The 24,006-nt window shown below is 43.8% G+C and overlaps 1 protein-coding gene across 2 annotated transcripts in view; it reads left to right on the top strand.

Moving 5' to 3' along the window:
- The window catches only part of DSCAML1 (DS cell adhesion molecule like 1), a 164,228-nt gene that overhangs the window by 124,101 nt on the left and 16,121 nt on the right, over positions 1 to 24,006 (top strand). For both annotated transcript variants that reach the window (XM_069947261.1, XM_069947262.1), the window contains exons 8-13: positions 5,933 to 6,205; positions 10,067 to 10,345; positions 18,662 to 18,781; positions 19,089 to 19,265; positions 23,614 to 23,813; positions 23,909 to 24,005. In XM_069947261.1, coding sequence (XP_069803362.1) covers positions 5,933 to 6,205; positions 10,067 to 10,345; positions 18,662 to 18,781; positions 19,089 to 19,265; positions 23,614 to 23,813; positions 23,909 to 24,005 — 1,146 coding nt within the window. The remainder of the gene's footprint in view (positions 1 to 5,932; positions 6,206 to 10,066; positions 10,346 to 18,661; positions 18,782 to 19,088; positions 19,266 to 23,613; positions 23,814 to 23,908; position 24,006) is intronic.

Raw genomic sequence — 24,006 nt, 5'->3', positions numbered from 1 at the left:
TGGGAGTTGAGGTTGAGTGATTGATGGTGTTGCTGTGTTGCCTGTGAGGATGTCAGATCTGAATATTTATATATACGGTATTTCATATATAAATGCATTAAATAGCAGTCTGCTGCATAGATCGTATAAAGAGAAAACTTCCTGATAAGTGCAGGAGCATGCTCTGCCTGGGTACTGATCCCATAGCGTTCAGCCATCACTGGCTACAGTTATCAAAGTTACATGTAATTCTAAGACTTAGGACATCCTTTACAAAGTTTTAGGCCCCATACAATCAAAAAGCCGTCTTCCACCACTCTTTTTTAGCCTTTTAGCAATGCTACATTTCATAGTTTTTTGTGTTTCTTCCTCCCAAGGTTCAATATTAGGTTATATTCCTAGTAAACAAGTCCAATAGAGACAAGAGCTAGCAACAGTGTTCATATATGGCTATAAAACTCATAGGCTAGGACAGTTCAACTGAAGACGTATAGGCAATAGCGCAGCCAGGTGGTGCATATAGCTATAGGCAAGACATAGCAATTCTATCCAGTAGAAGAAAAGAGCTAGCACTCACCGTTTGCTGCAAACATAGTCCATTTTATTCGGGGTTCAATTCAGCATGTGTACAGGGTAGGGAGGTAGAGGCTTCAATACCACACACAGAGGACAGGAATGGTGCTGTTTGTGGAAGAAAGCAGCTATGTTTTCCTAGTCCTTGATAAACCCTTCAAAATGGTGACTTAAGTATAATCTTTAGCTTGAATAATAGGTGTACTGTTCTTATATTTAACTGATTCCAGAGACTTATATTAGCAGATCTGTAGTCAGGTCTGGGGGTGATTTATAGTGACTGTCATTCCCATCACATTTTCATTAATGTACATAAATCTGAAGCACACTTGCACTCATAAATATCCCATTGTTTACCAAGCCTCTGCCCACAATGCCCGCATCAGCATTCTCCTGTGCCAGCCAATGCTTGCACATAATTGACCTACAAATTGATATCTTGCAAATCAGTTCCCCAGCATTTGTATAACTCAAGAAGATGAATGGGTTAAATGAAGCCTCAGGAGGATTGGCCTCCTGTCCTATTTCCGCATGGGTGCATAACCATTTTTAAGTCCTTGCTCAGTGACCTCTATTAATTTCCCCGCCGGATCCCTTTAAGAGGCAGGTATCTGGTTGCCATAGAGTTAATTAAATATTGGGTGACAACTCTTGTCACACTGACGGAGGAACAAATGGAGACATGCCTGAATTCACATGTGCCTTGTTCCATTTACGGCAGATCTATGCTTTCAAAGGTAATAATTTTATTAATATCCTTTACCAGAGGAGATTATGTTAAAGTCTGTATCCATGCCTCAGGTACGCTAACCAGTTGTTGGCAGATCTACTCCTCCCTTGCAGAGAAACACTGAATTAACAAAAACATGAAGGCTATAAATCCCAGAGTTTTGCAGGGAGAGAGCTGCATATTTTTACAAAAATCGGCTTCAATGGCCGTTTGTTGTGCAAATGTGCAGATGCTTTGAAACGCTGCCAGCAAAACTAAGCTTGTGATAAATATCCCTTGTAGTCTCCTGTCTTGGATGGGCGGCTGACTCCTGCCAGCTCTGTGCACGCTACTACTGTTAGGTGGTCCCAAAAGTCAATAGATAAAGAGCAACACTTAAACTTGTATTAAAATAATTTATTATTGCTACCCATGAACCTTTGCTGGCCATAACTTCAGAGGTCTAACTTACTTATCTGACATTATGGAGATGTATGGCTTCCAACCTGCCATGTGCACCGAACAGACTATTCCAAAATAGCAAGGTTGCTCTTTCTTCCAATGCAGTTTAGCTATTAGATGTCAGGTATAACAGGCATATAGATTTTTACGGAAATGAAATATCCTTCATTTTTTGATTTACGGCACGGCCATAAAGTCTTTTCATTGACTAAGATTTTAAAGAGGTATTCCCTTCTCAACTAATGTAGTTAAAGGGGTTATCCAACATTAGAAACACATGGCCACTTTCTTCCATATCTCTTGTCTTCAGTTCAGGTGTGGTTTGCAATTTAGCTCTATTCACTTCAATGGAACTGAGTTGCAAAGCCCCAGCCATACTGGAGACAAGAGTCATGTTGTCTCTGGAAAAGGAGTGGCTATGTTTTCTAATGTTGGATAACCCCTTGAAACTTAAAAATTGAAGATTAAAAATTAAATATTTTTGAAAAAGCAAAACAAAAAATATATTGCAGACAGGGGGGTGCAGGAATATAATAAATATTCTATACTTACCACTCTGCGCCTTCACCCTGGTGTATGCCCCGGCCATAACATTCATAAATGTCCCTACTATAGAGAGAGAGAGAGACAAGTTTGCTAAATTATATTATGTAATTAAAAAAATATTTAACCTGATGAGTCCTACAAGTGTAACCATGTTAGTTGAGATGGGGAAACCTGTTTAACAAACTGGCTTTAAAAGGGACTTAACTATATGGACTAACACATAGCAATTAAGCTTGGTCCCTAGTGCCTAAGGACCCTCAAAGAATCTCCATCACGTCAAATGACCCCAGTATTACACAATCCCAATTCCAAAAAAGTTGGTCTGTCATGTAAAATGCATATAAATGTACATAACATGCTAGGCAATGATTTGCTTATGTCAGAGACACATATTTTATTCTCATTAGAGCATTAGATTTCTAGTGAGATGTTAAGTAGATTATATTTGTCTAAGTGCATCATTTTTACAATAAGGCTCATGAACGGGCCTGAGACCAGTGCATGAAATTTGTACAGTAATACAGAGAGCCTGTATGGTTCTACATAAAGCTGGTACAGTCCTGCACAGAACCTGTATGGTACTACATAGAGCTGGCACAGTCCTGCACAGAGCCTGTATGATACTACATAGAGCTGGTACAGTACTGCACGGAGCCTGTATGGTACTGCATAGAGCTGGCACAGTCCTGCACGGAGCCTGTATGATACACATAGAGCTGGCACAGTCCTGCACGGAGCCTGTATGATACACATAGAGCTGGTACAGTACTGCACGGAGCCTGTATGGTACTGCATAGAGCTGGCACAGTCCTGCACGGAGCCTGTATGATACACATAGAGCTGGCACAGTCCTGCACAGAGCCTGTATGATACTACATAGAGCTGGTACAGTACTGCACGGAGCCTGTATGGTACTGCATAGAGCTGGCACAGTCCTGCACGGAGCCTGTATGATACACATAGAGCTGGTACAGTACTGCACGGAGCCTGTATGGTACTGCATAGAGCTGGAACAGTCCTGCACGGAGCCTGTATGGTACTGCATAGAGCTGGTACAGTCCTGCACGGAGCCTGTATGGTACTGCATAGAGCTGGTACAGTCCTGCACAGAGCCTGTATGGTACTACATAGAGCTGGTACAGTCCTGCACAGAACCTGTATGGTACTACATAGAGCTGGCACAGTCCTGCACAGAGCCTGTATGATACACATAGAGCTGGTACAGTACTGCACGGAGCCTGTATGGTACTGCATAGAGCTGGCACAGTCCTGCACGGAGCCTGTATGATACACATAGAGCTGGTACAGTACTGCTCGGAGCCTGTATGGTACTGCATAGAGCTGGCACAGTCCTGCACGGAGCCTGTATGATACTACATAGAGCTGGTACAGTACTGCACGGAGCCTGTGTATGGTACTGCATAGAGCTGGTACAGTCCTGCACAGAGCCTGTATGGTACTGCATAGAGCTGGTACAGTCCTGCACAGAGCCTATATGGTACTACATAGAGGTGGCACAGTACTGCATAGAGCCTTTATGATACTACATAGAGCTGGTACAGTAGAACATGGAGCCTGTATGGTACAACATAAAGCTGGTACAGTACTGCACAGAGCCTGTATGGTACTGCATAGAGCTGGTACATTAGTGCATGGAGCCTGTATGATACTACATAGAGCTGGTACAGTAGGGCATGGAGCCTGTATGATAATGCATAGAGCTGGTACAGTAGGGCATGGAGCCTGTATGATAATGCATAGAGCTGGTACAGTAGGGCATGGAGCCTGTATGATACTGCATAGAGCTAGTACAGTAGGGCATGGAGCCTGTATGATACTACATAGAGCTGGTACAGATGGGCATGGAGCCTGTATGATACTGCATAGAGCTGGTACAGATGGGCATGGAGCCTGTATGATACTGCATAGAGCTGGTACAGATGGGCATGGAGCCTGTATGATACTGCATAGAGCTGGTACAGTAGGGCATGGAACCTGTATGATACTACATAGAGCTGGTACAGTAGGGCATGGAGCCTGTGTGGTACTACATAGAGCTGTGACAGTCCTGAACAGAGCCTATATGGTACTACATAGAGCTGGCACAGTACTGCATAGAGCCTGTATGGTACTACATAGAGTTGGTACAGTAGGGTATGGAGCCTGTAGAGTGGTGCATAGAGTTTGTACAGTAGGGCATAGCGCATGTATGTTGGCTATGTCTAGGTGTTCATTTTTTTTGCAGCACTGAAAAAAGTAAAGGTTCAGGACAAAGATCCATATCCATCCTAAACACTCATAGATTACATTCTGCCTATTAAAGCGACTCTGTACCCACAATCTGACCCCCCCCCCCACACACACACACACACACACACATACACACACACACACAAAACCGCTTGTACCTTCGGATAGCTGCTTTTAATCCAAGATCTGTCCTGGGGTCTGTTCGGCAGGTGGTGCAGTTATTGTCCTAAAAAAACTACTTTTAAACTTGCAGCCCTGTGCCCAACGGCCATGGCTTAGAGTCTCTGTGCATTAGGCTGGCACAACCTCTCTGTCCCTCCTCCCCGGCCTTTTCATCATTAGGAATGCTCCAGGCAGATTTTCTCCTATTAATCTGCTTTGTGAATACTGCACATGGGCTGGATCATTAAGGCACCTGTGCAGTGTTCACTGCGGAGGAATAGGAAAAATCCTGCCAGTGGCATTCCTAATGATGAAGAGGGCTGGGAGGAGGGACGGAGAGGCGGTGCAAGGTTAGGGCACGGATACTCTAGGGTCTAGGCCATGGCCGTTTGGCACAGGGCTGAAAGTTTAAAAGTTGTTTTTTAGGACAATAATTGCATTACCTGCAAACAGACCCCAGGACATTGGGGGGGACAGATTGCGGGTACAGAGTCGCTTTAAAGTGAATGAGCCTGTCTGAATATAAATTAGAATTCTTTTTTGCCAGTATCCCAATGTATACCAGCAATGTACACCCCAAATGGGATGCCCAGTATTAGGCATACAGGCTCTGTACATTTCCCTGGTTATCAGATTCCAGGTACACAGAAATATAGAGTCCAGTGAAGCAAATGAAAGGCATCCAGTGTGCAGTAGAGGGTCCATAGATACTATATAGAGCTTCTATATGTACTATATTGGACAAAAATCTTTTCCTTCCAGAAACAGCTCCACTCCTGTCTGTGTCTGGTACTGCAGCCCATCCCCAATGAAGTTAATGGTGCTGCTTCTGGAAACACAGATCTTTCTTTTTAATCTCAGACAACCCCTTTAAGAGATAGAGTATGATAGGACCTCCTACAGACCTATGCTGGAATAAGCAGATGTACATCCGTGTATAATGCAAAACACATAAATATCCATCATCTTCAGTCTCCTGCTGTAATCCTTCATTTATGTGAAATCTCCTCCATTCCTCTCCATCATCTAATCCCTTGGTTATCCTTCATATTCCTTAACTCTTCATTTTGTTTCCCTTTACTCTCCTCCTTGGACTTTTCTCACTTTTTATAATGATTTCTGGATGAGTCTTTTACTGCTCCCTGGGGTGTTTCTTTTCTTATTCCTTTGACTTAACGTTCTTGCCCCTAACTCTGATGTATCTCCTTGATTTGTGTCCACCTAATGTACTTTCCCTGCACCTCACTTCAGGACCGCCTAGTATCCGTCCTATGAAGAATCTGACAGCAGTGGCTGGAAGAGATAGCTTCATTCATTGCCGGGTAATTGGCTATCCTTACTACTTCATCAGTTGGTACAAGGACTCTCTACTGCTGCCCGATAACCACAGGCAGGTGGTGTTTGAGAATGGGACCCTGATGCTCAGTGACGTACAGAAGGGAATGGATGAAGGCGAATACCTGTGCAGCGTCCTCATTCAGCCTCAGCTTTCTATCAGCCAGAGCGTCCACATCACCGTGAAAGGTCAGAAGCCAAATGGGTAACAAGGAGACTAACCTCATGTGCACACAACGTAACCAACAGCCCTGACATTGATTTACAATGCAATGACTGTATGACTGACCTTTGACACATGTTCTCAATTACAATATTGTAGCTTTGTACCTCTGTCCGAATATATTTATAACCTGGATACAAAGGGCATTACAGCTTCTAGGAGCGAGGAGATTAGAATTTATCCCCAACAACAGGACCCATTGTGAGGAAATGAATATTCTTCAGTTCGCATTATATTTGTAGACCAGTACACCAGTATACATGGGTATACCAGTAAAAAAAATATTCTGACGTAACCCCAGTTCTCTTCAGTAGACTGAAAAAATGTAGGTTCAGGAAACAATTCCATTATAGTCACTATAGTCTATGAATGTGAATGGGCCTGCCACAGTATACTTTGGCGTATGATGTATACACAGAGCTTGTACAGTAGAGTATAGTACGTATTGGAGTGTATACTTTAAAGGTATAGGTTTAGGAAAAAGACTCACTAGTAGACTACATTCTGTCTTTTAAAGGTAATGGGCCCATCAGCATATGGTTTCCCTATATATATGTATATAGATGTACACCCAAATGTGGTGTGAATCCAACATTACCTTTAGGCTATGTTCATGCACCGTTGAAATGATGACTGTTCTTATTGGATGACCGTCATTTAACGTCAAGTAACGGACATTATTTTAAACAACTGTCCGTTATAAAATGAATAAAAGGCCTTGGTATAACAAGACATTATTCGCCATTGCATGGTCACTGTCCAATAAAAACAGAAATCATTTTGATGGTGCATGAACATAGCCTAAAAGGCAACCTGTAGCTAAGTAGAAAAAAATGAGATTTGACAACATTGAATAGCTAAGGATGCCCTGATCACACGCCTTTGTTTGCAGTTTCTTGATACACCCTCCTGTTCCTGTGATATGTGGGTTTATAGTTTGTGTGACAATTCAGTTAATGGTCACATGGGCGTGAACAATATTTTAATAATTGTATTAAATATCAGGTGATAGATGTATTATACAGTCACATAGTGTGTATAAGGGCCCATTCACACTACGGATTTGTTGCGGAGATTCCACACGCATACACCCTTCCATTCAAAGACATAGCAGGAGGGATTCGGCCCGGAGTCTGCATATGGAGGTTCCCAGTGGAATTTCCACGACGAATCAGTAGGGTATGCCCTGTAAAACATTTACACCCCCTGACTATATTTACACCCATTATATGTTAAAACAAAGTTCACGCCTATCTGACTATTAGCTAAATTGTCTGACAAGTCACACCCGTTCTCAGGTTGTGTGGTGTATGTGTAGCACTGGAAAAGAAAGGGTCGGGATATTTGTAACCATTTTTCTCTAATCCTGGACAAGCCCCATCAATAGAAAGGATAATTGAAAGTCACTAATAAGTCTCTGCTTCTTCTGTCAGGCTGCTAAACATGCAATGCAGCCATTACATAGGCCCGGCCTGACTGCAAGTCTGATGACCCAAACTAACAACAGTATAGATACCTGAATGAGACCTAATGAAAATCTTGGCAACATTCTAATATTCTTTCTGTTTCGATTTCATCACATTGGACAACACCTCTTAGTGAATCAGGTGGGACCTGTGCTTGGCGTGGGAATTACACAAAAAGAGCAGGTGTATTTTTTTTTGCCCGGTTTACACCTGTTTCCAAGCGCAAACCTTGATAAATGAGTCGCAGGAGGAGGTCACGCGAGGGATACGGCTGGTGATCCGCCACAGAAAAGGGGCAAATCGTGTATGTCTGGGGCTCTTCTTTTTTTTTTTTAATGTCTCCCACAGTGTTTTTGACTGTTTTTCTTATCCTTTTTAACAACCAGAGGCTATAGTGCATTATTAAATGCAGAAAGGTTTTATTGCAGTGATGCTTTTTGTCATGTTTGATTTTTTTTGAAGCCCTTTAGCATGCCCTCTCATGGTGCTAATAACGTTATGATATGTGCAGTGTAGAATTACCACTTCTATGCCCTGTATTAACTGCACTCCTGTATAAAGCTATGGCTCTGTCCTGTACAGCATAACCCTCCCTCCCCACCTCCTCCTCACCCCTGATCTGTTTCTCTGACAAGCCCCAGCACAGGGACCTGCTGTGTAAACACAGTGTATTAATGCCCTGCCCTTTACTCAGAGCCCCTGCTCGCTGTTTTCCGTAGTGTTTGTTGGCTTTTAAAAAATAATGCGTCCGTCGTGGTCTCCCAGATCTGCCGGAGACTTAAAAGCTTCTCCAGCGCATCAATTATTCAGGAGCACCCAGGGAGAGATCCTTCCTAATGAATAGAACGGCGTGTGAGAGCGAGACTGAGATTGTGCACCGCTTCCCTGGCTTACTCTGCCCCGCTGCTGGGGCCTTGCACATCCACTGCACTTTTTGTAGGTAACTTGAAGTCCCATAAGATACTGTAAGTGCCTCATCGTGTCTTTAGGAAACAGATTCTTTTCTCCAGTTACAAGCAGGGATAAATAAGAGCCCAGTAGCCAATGAGCCTTTGACATGTGCTATCAGCACCTGTATTTTTGGCTTGTTTTTTTTTTGTTAATGCCTACAAAGTCAGGTTGACTCCTGGAGTATTTTTCCTCCCAAAGTCCGTGGTATTTTGCCTATGCCTACAAAAGTTACATTCTTTATTAGGATGTGCCCCGTCTCCAGACATGTCTTCTTTAGTAAATAAATATATTCTTTATTAAGTTAACAATGCAGAAGTGTGTTCAAACTCCCACCGATCATTAGAATCAGCAGGGAGAAGCGTGGCCACTTTCTTCCAGAGACAGCCCCTCTCTTGTCTCCAGCTTGGGGGGGGGGGGGGTTTGCTGCTCAGTTCCATTGAAGTCAATGGAGCTTAATTGCAAACTGCACCTGAATTAGAGACAAGAGTCGTATTGTCTCTGAAAGAAAGTGGCCATGTTTTTGTAGCACTGGATAACCCCTTTAGGTGCTTCACACCCTGGCTCCCTGTCATCTCCATCTCCCTACACGAGATGAGCCTTATAGACGTATAATGGAGCTTGTGATGGAAAAGACTGTGGGGGACATACACCAGTCTTAAATAAAGCCCCGAGCCATTTACCAGCCAGATTTAGGAAGAGGTGAACGCCTCTTAGAGAAACCATCAGGATCCGCGCCTCTTGCAGGACTTCCACTGAAATCTACATCCTCTCTAGAGCAAGCATATGTTTCTGCATGGTCTACACCTGTTTGCAGAATTAACTTAAGAGTGGGAGGGTCTTTTCAATGTCCTACAAATAGTGGTCTCTATCCAGAAGGTATAGGACATAAAAAAGAGGTTAGTGAGAGGGAAATGGGCACTCACCAAGAAAAAAAATAACCTTTTTATTTCTTTAACACTTGGACAGGTACAATGAACATTGCAGTGGGGTTTAGATAATTGATAATTGTGTCTGTGTCTAAACCCCACTGTAGTGTTCATTGTACCAAGTATTGAAGACATAAAGAAGTTACCTTTTACTTGGTGAGTGCCTTTAGCCTTCTCCCTGTTATACAACATCAGACTGTATAGGGACGTTCCCAATTGGCAAGTTGAATAGAAGCTGTCAGTTTCCGGTTTATTGATGCATTTCCATAAGGAATGACAGAGGGGCAGCACAACATGGATCCATGGAGTCCCAGGAAGGCTGATTCAGCTGTGTTATTTTATTCAGGAAATCAAGTATTACTATAACTGTATTGATTATACACACACACACACACACACACACACACACATATATATATATATAATTTTATTTTTTTTTTTTTCTTTATGTCAATGACTAATTCCAACTATGTTTACTTCACAGTGCCCCCACTTATTCAGCCTTTTGAGTTCCCTCCGGCTTCCATCGGACAACTGCTTTATATCCCATGTGTAGTGTCCTCCGGAGACATGCCAATTCGTATCACATGGCGCAAGGATGGACAGGTTATAGTCTCGGGCTCCGGCATCACTATCGAGACCAAGGAATTCATGAGCTCCCTGCAGATCTCCAGTGTGTCCCTCAAGCACAATGGCAATTACACCTGCATAGCAAGTAATGATGCAGCCACTGTGAGCCGGGAGAGGCAACTTATAGTGCGAGGTAAGAGAAGAGAGTTGGTGGCATAGACAGGTGATCTATGTGATAGAGCAGCAGCAATGTTACATGAGTAATAAGACGCTGCCATGATATGGATAATGCTTTACAATCCAAAAGCCGTTCATTATATAAAACCTATAGAAACCCAGATAATATGTAGTATTAAATCTTCTTATCTAAAAATTTTCAAGCACCAGTAACATTAAGCAGCGGGGCAGGTTTTGGAGACACAGGCTCCATTTCCATATGATGAGGATGATTTTTTATCTGTGACATTTTCATGCTCGGTCTAGCTATGTGTCATTTATTGTCTTCCGTCTCTGATACATACGCTCTCGCTTTCATTCTCTTGGCCTTTTCCTGATCTATATAGTTATGTAAAGCATATATCTATAAGAAGGTGTTGGGGTGGGGGTATGCCTGCAGGGGGGGCACACAAGGGTTTCAGGTTCTGGATGGCCCAGAACAATAAAGGCAGATGGACAGAGAAGTGTAAACGTTACTGTACACCACGACTTATATACAGAGTCTCTCTGCCAGGAGGACTTTCACTGTAACAGTCCTACATGCTAAGTAGGCCTGCCGCCAGCCACTAAAGGGAACAAAGAAAACAATCTTTGCGGGCAGCCATCTTTAAACTATGTACAGTTTCTGGACAACAGTCTTTATCGGTGTGTGAGACTCTAGATACTACTACTAGATACACAGTCTGCACAGTGCCCCTCTCTGGAAACATACCCAGCCACCCTCACACTTTAGCAGCCTTATACTGGGGAGCACCCTGAACCCACCACCCAGTGTAATGTGGCACCTGGACATTTGCTCTAGCACATGTCTACACTGGTGTTTTACAGGGTCAGACTAGGCATTTGATGCAGCAAATGGATATGATAAAAATCAATAATACATAAAAAATACCCCACATCATTACACTGCTACCACCATGTAATGAGTATTTCCACCAGACTGTAGGTGAACAAAAGCCAAGACCAATAATACCATCACACCGTGACAACACAGTACTACCACACAGTGACTGAATAATACTGCCATGCTGTTACTTCAGAGAAAACTATATAGACCAATAAAACACTCATAGAGTGATCTTATAGCAGTATATACCAGCTCCACACCTGCTCTTCCCAAGCTCACAGTAATTATATTTTCTTCTCCTCCTGTCCCACCCACAGTGCCCAATGCCCCAAATGCTACTAATGTCCCCTTTCTCCTACAAGGTCCCTAGTATTTAGGTAGATGTGCCAGTAGTTATGTAGTTTCCCTGAGTATTTAGATAGATGCCCTTTCTGGCTACATAGGTGCCCCAGTAGATAGATGCTCCTAGTTGGTAGATAGGTTTCCCCAGTAAGCACAAAGGTACCTACAGTAGGTAGATAGGTGCCCCCAGGAGGTAGATAGTCACCCCCAGTAGGTAGATAGGTGCCCCCAGTAGGAAGATAGATACCCCCAGTAAGTAGGTGCAACCCTGTAAGCAGAAAGGTGAGTGGTTTCCTGGCAGCTGTTAATGTGTATTATATGTGTTAATGTTGTAAAAAAAAGTAATATTTTACCTGAAAGAGAATGCTGGATTGGTTGGATACAAGATACTGCCCTTAGTATGCAGACAGGTGACTCCCAGTAGATGCCCCCTCCCTCCCCCAGTGTGTAGTTAGATGCCCCCTGGTAGATAGGTGCCCCTGTAGGCACTCTTTGCAACCGTTCTGACATTTTCTGCTTCATCCCTGCTCTTGTATAGACTACACTCTGTAACATCATTGTACCTGCCTGCATCGGCGACAGGACCTAGACCTAGACCGGCGACAGGTCCCCACTACTTCCGATCTCTCATAGTATTGTAAGTGACAGGGCAAGGAGCTAATGGCACGTTCTGTTCTGGCACGTTAACACGTCCTCTGTTACATTTTGATTTCATGGCAGACCAGTGCAGTTTTATACACATACACCTGCATATGTCTGGTGTCAACTCTTAGCAGGACTTCTCAAACATCCATGTCATGCCTAGGTTAAGCTGCATTATTACATTTCTGACCCATTTTGAAAATGGGATGCTTCTGGTAAGAGATGTTAGAAGAACCATTCACCAACCAAAATTGCCATATTTTCACAAAAGGAAAATGGCTATCTAGTTCCTATAGATATTCTGTATAACCCCTTAGAAAAACCTCAGTACATTTTTCACCTGACAGCCATAGCGTGTCCTTTTAAAATTTTTGCACAAGAAGATGAGGCTACAGCCATTTCTGCCATTGGAAGTAACCTGACAGTAATCCCATGCATTTTCTTGCTTACAAGTCACCCGTGTACATGGCGTCCTCTCCCCACCCTGGCTCCTTATTTCCTCCGCTTTTCTCATTTTTGCAAGTCAAAACCAGCTGAATACAAATGGCTTAATTTTATGATATTTCGCTAAACCCAGTGGTGAGGATTGGAGCGGAAACAAAGGGAAAATGAGGACGGCGAGGCAGAAATAAGTGTCAAAACTGTTTTCTGAACTTTACATAGAAATGTGGATTTATAGTTTTTAGTATATTAACTTGGAGGTGTGGGGAAACAAGCAACAACCCTACTAGAAACTGGGAGGGTTCTCTGCTAGTTAACCTGGTGATCACAAAGGGGGAGATTTATCAAAGGGTGTAAAATTTAGATAGGTGCAAACTGGCCCCAGCAACCAATCACAGCTCTGGTTCATTTTACCAGAGTTGAAAGCTGAGCTGTGATTGGTTGCTGTGGGCAGTTTGCACCAATCTAAATTTGACACCCTTTGATATATCTCCCCCAAAGTGTCTCAGTAACCTTGCAGTAAGTGTTTAGTTTCCCTGCAGTGCCCCTACAGGTGAATATAGGTATTACACAATGTCCTCCAAAGGGAAAAAGTACAGGGTTCATTCTCACGTATTGTGTTAGCTGCAGATTTGATATATTTTATGTCTATTTAATGTTGTTGATGTGATACTGTTTAGACCAATGTAAGTAAGTGCTTTAGGGGATCCAAGAGATGAAGACCCTCAACTGTGATAAATGCTAACCTATTATGAGATTCTGAGTTAAAGGGGTTATCCAGCACTACAAAAACATGGCCACTTTTGCCCCGCTCTTGTCTCCAGATTAGGTGGGGTTTAAAACTCAGTTCCATTGAAGTAAATGGAGCTTAATTGCAAACCACACCTGAACTGGACAAGAGCGGAGCAAAAGTGGCCATGTTTTTGTAGCGCTGGATAACCCCTTTAACTCAGAATCTCAAATTAGGTTAGCATTTATCACAGAAACCTTTATGTCTTCTAAGCATTGCTAAGAAATCCCAGATATCATTGGGGTACAATAGTATTGCAGCTACTAAGTGGAACTATGTAAGGGGCGCAGAAGTCATTGGATGATTAAGTTCATTATGAGCCGTGATCTTGGGTGATGGTCATATGTATGTCTTACTAATAGGAATAGGTTACCGCCATGCAAACCCTTGCATCGGAAGGATATATGTAAACAAACACGCCCCTCCTCATCCTCGCCGCCTGCAGTTAAAGAGCCCCTTTAATGCAGAGACAGAAACCCCAGTCTAATAGCAATGTGTCAGGCCTTGGAGGAGAGCGCTCTTGTTGTATTGGTGACATGTCTCTCTCACTGCTTCCTTGTGAGTGACAGCTTCTAGAGGGTTAATGGGCCCTGTGGATTTAACGAGTTTTTAATGCGCTGTGTTAATGTAAGCATGAATATGTAATGAGCGGGTGATTCAGGGCTGCTGGGTGATATAATCATGAATATATAATAAGCACAGACACATACAGATAAATATTCATTGGTTTGTGCTGCCTGGAATAAATATCACAGGACAGATATGGGGAAGGTATTATGAGGTGCAGAACAGTGTGTGTATGTTATAAGCTTATTGTAGCTGCCTAGTGAGGTATGCGTATTATCATGTGTAGGAGGTGCAATGCTCTGCATATGTTGCAGATGAGAGGCTATGATTGAAGTACAGTATTGTTGTTGTTGGAATAGTATGTACAGAACTTCTTGATCTTGGATATCACTTTATTTTAGGAGCAAAGTGCCATGCTCAGGGTAGTGTCGAGGGCAAGGTGCAGCCGTCTGCATGGCTTAAGGTGTAGGGTGTAGTTGTCTGCATGGGTTTGGTAGCCTAGGGTAGCTCTGGGTGCAGTGATCTGTGATGTATTGGAAGCAAGGTGCAGTGCTATACATGGCTTTGGGAGAAGGATGCTGTGTGCTCTGTGTGGCTTTTAAGGTGGCGTTTTCTGCACGGTTTTAGGAACAAGGTACCATGGCAGAGTAGCTTCAAGAGATGTATGCAGTGCCTGCATGGCTTATTAGGTAAGGATTCAGTGCTTAGGGTGCTAGATGCAGTGCTCTGTGTGGCTTTGAGACCGAGGTGTAGAGCTATGTGTGGTTTTAGGTGCAAGGTGCAGTGCTCTGTATGATTTTAGCAGCAAGGTGCCATGCTCAGGGTAGTTTTGAGGGCAAAACAAGATACAGTTCTCTGAATTGCTCCTGAATTGGTTGAATAAGATGCTATTGTCTGCATGGCTTTGGAAGTAAGGTGTAGTGCTCTACATGGCTTTGGGGGAATCATGCAGTGCTCTGTGTAGCTTAGAGTGCTAAAGGCAATGCTCTGTGTGGCTTTGGGTCCACAGTCTAGTCCTCTGTGTGGCTTGGAATCCAAGGATATAGTGCTCTGTGTGGCTTTGGGTTCACAATGAAAAGCTCTGTGTGGCTTTGAGTCCATGGTGTAATGCTCTATGTTGCTTTGGGTCCATGATGCAGTGCTCTATGTGGCTTTGGGTCCACGATGCAGTGCTCTATGTGGCTTTGGGTCCACAATGCAGTGCTCTATGTGGCTTTGGGTCCACAATGCAGTGCTCTATGTGGCTTTGGGTCCAGGATGCAGTGCTCTGTGTGGCTTTGGGTCCACGATGTAGTCTTTTGTGTGGCTTTGGGTCCACAATGTAAAGCTCTGTGTGGTTTTGAGTCCACGGTGTAATGCTGTATGTGGCTTTGGGTCCACGATGTAGTGCTCTGTGTGGCTTTGGGTCCACAATGTAGTGTTGTGTGTGGCTTTGGGTCCACAATGTAAAGCTCTGTGTGGCTTTGAGTCCACAGTGTAATGCTGTATGTGGCTTTGGGTCCATGGTGTACTGCTCTGTGTGGCATTGGGTCCATGGAGTAGTGCTCTGTGTGGCTTTGGGTCCACGGTGTAGTGCTCTGTGTGGCATTGGGTCCATGGAGTAGTGCTCTGTGTGGCTTTGGGTCCACGGTGTAATGCTGTATGTGGCTTTGGGTCCATGGTGTACTGCTCTGTGTGGCATTGGGTCCATGGAGTAGTGCTCTGTGTGGCTTTGGGTCCATGGTGTAGTGCTCTGTGTGGCTTTGGGTCCACGGTGTAGTGCTCTGTGTGGTTTTGGGTCCACAGTGTAGTTCTCTGTGTGGCTTGGAATCCAAGGATATAGTGCTCTGTGTGGCTTTGGGTCCACAATGAAAAGCTCTGTGTGTCTTTGAGTCCATGGTGTAATCCTGTATGTGGCTTTGGGTCCATGGTGTACTGCTCTGTGTGGCATTGGGTCCATGGAGTAGTGCTCTGTGTGGCTTTGGGTCCACGGTGTAGTGCTCTGTGTGGCTTTGAGTCCACGGTGTAATGCTGTATGTGGCTTTGGGTCCATGGTGTACTGCTCTGTGTGGCATTGGGTCCATGGAATAGTGCTCTGTGTGGCTTTGGGTCCATGGTGTAGTGCTCTGTGTGGCTTTGGGTCCACGGTGTAGTGCTCTGTGTGGCTTTGGGTCCACAATGTAAAGCTCTGTGTGGTTTTGAGTCCACGGTGTAATCCTGTATGTGGCTTTGGGTTCATGGTGTACTGCTCTGTGTGGCATTGGGTCCATGGAGTAGTGCTCTGTGTGGCTTTGGGTCCATGGTGTAGTGCTCTGTGTGTCTTTGGGTCCACGGTGTAGTGCTCTGTGTGGCTTTGAGTCCATGGTGTAATGCTGTATGTGGCTTTGGGTCCACGGTGTAGTGCTCTGTGTGGCATTGGGTCCACGGTGTAGTGCTCTGTGTGGCATTGGGTCCATGGAGTAGTGCTCTGTGTGGCTTTGGGTCCATGGTGTAGTGCTCCATGTGGCTTTGGGTCCACGGTGTAATGCTGTATGTGGCATTGGGTCCATGGTGTACTGCTCTGTGTGGCATTGGGTCCATGGAGTAGTGTTCTGTGTGGTTTTGGGTCCATGGTGTAGTGCTCTGTGTGGCTTTGGGTCCACGGTGTAGTGCTCTGTGTGGTTTTGGGTCCACAGTGTAGTTCTCTGTGTGGCTTGGAATCCAAGGATATAGTGCTCTGTGTGGCTTTGGGTCCACAATGAAAAGCTCTGTGTGTCTTTGAGTCCATGGTGTAATGCTCTATGTGGCTTTGGGTCCATGATGCAGTGCTCTATGTGGCTTTGGGTCCACGATGCAGTGCTCTTTGTGGCTTTGGGTCCACGATGCAGTGCTCTGTGTGGCTTTGGGTCCACGATGCAGTGCTCTGTGTGGCTTTGGGTTCACAATGTAGTCTTTTGTGTGGCTTTGGGTCCACAATGTAAAGCTCTGTGTGGTTTTGAGTCCACGGTGTAATGCTGTATGTGGCTTTGGGTCCACGATGTAGTGCTCTGTGTGGCTTTGGGTCCACAATATAGTGTTGTGTGTGGCTTTGGGTCCACAATGTAAAGCTCTGTGTGGCTTTGAGTCCACAGTGTAATGCTGTATGTGGCTTTGGGTCCATGGTGTACTGCTCTGTGTGGCATTGGGTCCATGGAGTAGTGCTCTGTGTGGCTTTGGGTCCATGGTGTAGTGCTCTGTGTGTCTTTGGGTCCACGGTGTAGTGCTCTGTGTGGCTTTGGGTCCACAGTGTAGTGCTCTGTGTGGTTTTGGGTCCACAGTGTAGTTCCCTGTGTGGCTTTGGGTCCACAGTGTAGTGCTCTGTGTGGTTTTGGGTCCACAGTGTAGTTCCCTGTGTGGCTTGGAATCCAAGGATATAGTGCTCTGTGTGGCTTTGGGTCCACAATGAAAAGCTTTGTGTGTCTTTGAGTCCATGGTGTAATGCTCTATGTGGCTTTGGGTCCACGATGCAGTGCTCTTTGTGGCTTTGGGTCCACGATGCAGTGCTCTGTGTGGCTTTGGGTCCACGATGCAGTGCTCTGTGTGGCTTTGGGTCCACGATGCAGTGCTCTGTGTGGCTTTGGGTTCACAATGTAGTCTTTTGTGTGGCTTTGGGTCCACAATGTAAAGCTCTGTGTGGTTTTGAGTCCACGGTGTAATGCTGTATGTGGCTTTGGGTCCACGATGTAGTGCTCTGTGTGGCTTTGGGTCCACAATATAGTGTTGTGTGTGGCTTTGGGTCCACAGTGTAGTGCTCTGTGTGGTTTTGGGTCCACAGTGTAGTTCCCTGTGTGGCTTTGGGTCCACAGTGTAGTGCTCTGTGTGGTTTTGGGTCCACAGTGTAATGCTGTATGTGGCTTTGGGTCCATGGTGTACTGCTCTGTGTGGCATTGGGTCCATGGAGTAGTGCTCTGTGTGGCTTTGGGTCCATGGTGTAGTGCTCTGTGTGTCTTTGGGTCCACGGTGTAGTGCTCTGTGTGGCTTTGGGTCCACAGTGTAGTGCTCTGTGTGGTTTTGGGTCCACAGTGTAGTTCCCTGTGTGGCTTTGGGTCCACAGTGTAGTGCTCTGTGTGGTTTTGGGTCCACAGTGTAGTTCCCTGTGTGGCTTTGGGTCCACGGTGTAGTGCTCTGTGTGGCTCTGGGTTCACCGGTTTTAGTGCTCCGTGCGGCTTTGGGTGCGGTTCTCTGTGTGACAATGTACCATGCTCAGGGTAGTTTTGAGGGCAGAGCAAGGTGGAGTGCTCTGGATAGGATAAGGTTCAAGGTGCCATAGTCAGGGTAGTTTTGCAAGCAAGGTGCTGTGCTTTGCAGGATTCTATCAGTGAGGTACAATCCTCTGGTTGACTGTGGATATAATGTGCAGTTCTCTACAAGATTATCGGAAATACATGCACCGAATCTCTAATCCTCTAACAAATACTTTGAGAGATATAAAATATAGGTGTAATTCTGCACAAAATCTAGAATGTTCTGCAGTCATCTCCATGAGGATCGGTGTGATATAGGATCCTAAGAAGAAATGTAAAGAAGTGCTGTCCTTTCATAGTTATTTCAAAGAAAACTTCTCCGCATTGTTAATGCTCAGCGGTAATGACATGCATTATAAACACCCTGTTGTTGTATTATGATCCGCAATGAAAAAGAGGTTTATCTCTTCCCTCCTGTCACAGTGCCTCCCAGATTTGTTGTTCAGCCAAACAACCAAGACGGAATTTATGGCAAAGCCGGGGTCTTGAATTGTTCTGTCGATGGCTATCCACCTCCTAAAGTGGTCTGGAAACATGCCAAAGGTATGAGTAGTAGTCCTGAAGACATGGCCCTGACACACACTGTAAATGCACACGCTCTCTGGCATTAGTAGGACTCGGTGTCACTTACACTACACCTCTCAGTGACAGCTCGCCATTATGCAGTTCTACACTGACATATAGACATCAAACAGATGCAGTATCTTCCTCCCCGTCATGTGTACTGCGACACTATGGGCTACAGCTCTGTCACACATCATTAAGTCTCGGCTCCGCACATGCGGCAGCAGCAGAAGTGCTGATTCCTCTTTCATATTCATCAATTGTCTTCTCTTTTGTCTCAATCCAGGTAGTGGGAACCCCCAGCAATACCACCCTGTGCCACTCACTGGCCGGATTCAGATTCTGCCGAACAGCTCCTTACATATTCGCCATGTACTCGAAGAGGATATCGGCTATTACCTGTGCCAGGCCAGTAACGGTGTGGGCACAGACATCAGCAAGTCAATGTTTCTTACTGTGAAAAGTAAGTTCTGGATACAAAAAAAATAAAAATTGAAATGTGAGTAAATTTTGCTTAAAGAAAGCAAGAATATACACAGGGGGAGATTTATCAAACATGGTGTAAAGTGAAACTGTCTCAGTTGCCCCTAGCAACCAATCAGATTCCACCTTTCATTTTCCAGAGTCTGTGAGGAATGAAAAGTGGAATCTGATTTGTTGCTAGGGGCAACTGAGCCGGTTTCACTTTACACCAGGTTTAATAAATATCCCCCAAAAGTGTGTAAAAATTGACACCTGGACAAAAAACTTTGCAGATAAAAAATCCCCACGTTCACGGAAGTCTTCTAGAAAAATCTGAACATTTGCAAGCATGGATGAAAGTATGAAATAGCTAGAGGGTCATAGGTGGATGTCTTTTTCCAGCTTTAGAAATCTCAATAAAATCACTTTCTGCATGGTTGTCCTAGCTCCCCACCCAATTACTAAAACCAATCAATAGTAATAGACTAGATGAATCATAACCTGACTAGAAGTCACTCTGATCATGGGTTCACCCAGCATCTGTTGGTATACATTTTAGGTGACAAAATATGCAACAAAAACATGTGCAATGTATGGTAAAACTTGCAGTAATTTATATTGTGGGCTGCATCATGTCTTTTTTCTATACAGATCTAAAAAAAAAAAAAACTGAAGACAAGTCAAGTGTCACTTATTCCGCACATATACCGCACTGAAAATATTATTGGATGGGGCTAATCTGCACCGAAAAATGCAATAATATACGCTCTTAAGAGAGGAAAAATGTGACACAGAATCCCGACCATACCTATTGGAATTGCTGCCGTGTGTGTGTTTTCCTGTGTGTGTGTGTGTATTTTCCTGTGTGCACATATCCTAAGGGCTCATGTACATAGCAGGGTGTACAGCTTTATGCCAGCGTTTGGAGCCTGTATGGTTCCTTTAGCCCCAAACTGTAAAGGTTCTGATGGATCTTTGTGTGTACAAAGATATTCTTCCCTCTAAGCAACGCTATAAGAGAACCCCTCCATACACAGGGAGTCTGATAGAACATGGCACAATTTATTTTCTGCCAGATACATATGGAATCTGACAAAAATTATTCTGTACGTCGCTGTATATAATCAGAGGGATGCAGAGGTCCGGCGGAGTGCTCATGGGCATTTCTATGGTAATACCTAATATGACTGTGTGCATGACAAGAATCAGGACAAGGGAGTCATATTCTTTTATTGTACTCATCTAACTCCAGTGTGGGTTTTGCATAGATTAACTTCTAAGCATCATTTTGTGGTATTATCTGGGTTGGCTTCTATATGATTTCCCTAAGAGCATTAGAAGGTTACACTGCTTATGTTCATTGATGGGATATTGATGAAGTATTAGTGATGACATTCTAGCAAATCAATAGGAAGCTGTAGGGTTGCAGATTGGAGGAGGGGGTAAGTCTGTTACCCTGCAGAGACCCTCTATAATCCATTGTCAGTCTGTTCTCTGTTAATCACATAAACGTGGCATTATGTGTTATTGCCATAGTGTGCATATTTCACTGCATGTAAAAACGCTCAGATTTATTTTAAGAAATAAGAATGATTGATTGAAATAGTTATAAATTCCGAGTAATGAAATCGTGACATAGAATTATCACACTTTGATAATAGTTGGACATAATAAAACAGAGGTCCGCACTAATCCACGTAGCAGAAAAAGTCAAAGCAGGGATGGACGGGGGAGAGAGGGGGCATGTATGCTGCAACTCGGCAATGCCTTCCTGACACATGATCTTTGAGCATTAGGGGGAAGCAGCATTCAGACTTCTCTAATGTCTTACATTCCCATTAAGACACCTGAATGCAGTCCCAGGAATATGCATGTGTTTTATTAAACTGACGGGTCCATCTAAGTGGTGCTCAGGGTAAACTGAGTAAAAATATTAAATATACACACAATGGGGAAGATTTATCAACATGGTGTAAAGTGAAACTGACTCAGTTGCCCCTAGCAACCAATCAGATTCCACCTTTCATTTTCCAAAGAGTCTGTGAGGAATGAAAAGTGGAATCTGATTGGTTGGTAGGGGCAACTGAGCCAGTTTCACTATACACCATGTTTGATAAATCTCCCCCAGTATACAGTATATACTCTATTTACATGGACAGCCATGGACTATATACACAGGCTGACCTCCTCAGCGTCAGACATCTTGTAGGGCTCAGTTTTGGGCTGAACGTTTAGTACTCCCGAGGACTATTCTAACGGGTTTTGGTTGTTAAATGTGAACGTCTCCCTTAACACATAGCAGGATTTTTTTTTTTCTGGTGCGCTTAGTCGGCCATGAATTAAGAGGATGGAGAGCTGCACTTTATAAGGAGTATTATTTATTTATTTCCACATTAACATTCTGCTTGGCTTTTCATTAGAGTTTCCAGGTCAGCAATGTAAAACACCCGTATAAAATATACATCATGTATCCCACCATTAAAAAGACTAATATACATATCTCTGTACAGTACTAGTTACTATGCAGACGAGCACAAAGCTGAGATAACACCACTACCATAGAAATGCATAAGGCTTACACTGTTCTTTAGTTGTAAAGAAAGCGGCCTCTAAAAGGTGAAGTTTTGGTGTTGTCTACTGCTTATAAGGAGTATAACTACTGAGGGGGGAGCATAGCCCATATAGATATACCACTAGTATCATCAGGAGTAGCAGTAATAAGGGGGAGCATAGCCCACCCCTGTCTCATAGATACACCATTATAGTTATCAGGAGTAGCATTATGAAGAATAGCTTTTTATTGGGAGCACTACTAATGTGGGGAGCATAGCCCAACCCTGTCTCATTGATATACCATATAACTATAACTTATATAACTAGCTTATTACAGCGAACCCTAAGTATGCTTTTAAACAATCCACCAGTAATAATGACCCATAAAAATGTATTAGGTCAGTTACCTAATATATGTATAAAGCTGCTTCTGCGATGGTAGTGGGCCCCAACACCTACTGGCCCTGTGCAGCTGTACATACAGTGTATTGCGGGTCAACCTTGGACTTCAGCAATGGAGTTTGGATGATTTGGTCTTTGTTTTGCCACTTAGAGTTACAGCAAATTCTTAAATTTTAGGATTAAGAAGCACAGCTGACACAAAAATTAAAATTGTAGCTACCATGGCTCTGTTCATCTTCTGTAGTGGCCATTTTTGGTTATTGCAGCTCAGCTTACATTGAAGTCATTGCTACAGGTGTCTTATCACAGTTTTGTGCAGCTCAGATTTGTAGAGAACTGTAATACATTTATACGCCATAGGAGTCTTATCCTATCATAATTTTGCCATCTGTCAAATGTATACATTCCGTTAAAAACGATTTCTAGAAACCTACCCCATGATGTTCCCGCCTAAAAATCATACTTTCGATGATATTTTATCTCATTTACGATTATATATAGGGTTACATAGGGTACATATAGTGTGATATTTCTACAGGTACCCTTTTTTCCTTTAATTTTAAGCCATGCACACTAAGAGGATTGGAGTTAAATTTCATAACTTTCTTTATAGGGCAAAGCATATACTTTTTTGTTAAGAAATTATAAAAAAAACATAGAAATGTATAGCTAAACATTTAATGCATATGTACAAATAGTAGACATGCATTGAGTTGCATACGTTTGTATATGTTTTTCATGTTTTTTTTTTCAGGTATAAGCTTAAGATCATGATGCGATTGCTCATTACTCTAGGTTTTTTAATTCTTTGCTTTCTCCGTCTTTCGTTTGCATGCCTCCTTCACTCCACCCTTCCCTTCTTCTTTCTCTCCCCTCACCCTCTTCCCCCCACCCTACTCTTTCTATCTTTCTCCCCCTCTCTTCGGCCGTACTACAAATTGAAATGATGTGGAGCGTGTCTCTCTGCCACTTCACTGGAGACGGCTTTACAAGCGCAGCGAGAGATAGCTCAGCTGCCCGCGGCTTCCGTCTGCTTCTGCATCTCGACCCGAGCCTGTAATATCATTGAAGGGAGGGGGGCAGTGCCCCCAGGTGGAGAGATCTCAGAATGCTTGCAGTACAAGACTGTGCATATCTGATGCGTATGCTACTGTGTGCTATAACAGAGCAGAGATATGTATGTAGGAAATTTTGGTTGTGACTTGTTGGTTATTTGTCATGTCCTGCGTAGGATCAGATGGGTTTTTCTGCAACACCCTGTGTCCTTCATATAACATTGTCTCTGAGTTTGGCAGCCCATGAGCTGGGCACTGAGTGTGCAGTATTCCAATAAACCAATCTGTTTCCCTCCTGGCACTCTGCCTAATCCTTCCATGCTTTTTTTTGCCTTTTAGTTCCTGCTACCATCACCTCTCACCCCAACACAACCATTGCAATCAAAGGTCAGACAAAGGGTCTAAACTGCACAGCGCGAGGAGAACGCCCTATTATTATCCGATGGGAAAAAGGGGACACGGTCATAGATCCGGACCGGAACCTACGCTACGTGATTGCCACCAAAGACAGTGGAGATGAAGTTATCTCAACTCTGACAGTAAGAATGGCCTTAGTGTTGGGGGGAGTCATTGGAAATCAATGGAATAACTATATAAAATTGCCTTGTCCTAACACTTATATCTGTTCTCCTAGCTTAAGCCAGCTGAGCGCGGAGACTCTGTGTTTTTTTCATGTCATGCCATAAATTCGTATGGAGAAGACAGGGGCCTTATTCAGCTCACAGTGCAAGG

This window comes from Dendropsophus ebraccatus, chromosome 12, assembly GCF_027789765.1.
Source record: "Dendropsophus ebraccatus isolate aDenEbr1 chromosome 12, aDenEbr1.pat, whole genome shotgun sequence".
NCBI classification, from domain to species: domain Eukaryota; kingdom Metazoa; phylum Chordata; class Amphibia; order Anura; family Hylidae; genus Dendropsophus; species Dendropsophus ebraccatus.
The sequence above is the reverse complement of the archived record's forward strand: the minus strand, read 5'-3'. Positions and strand labels throughout refer to the sequence as shown.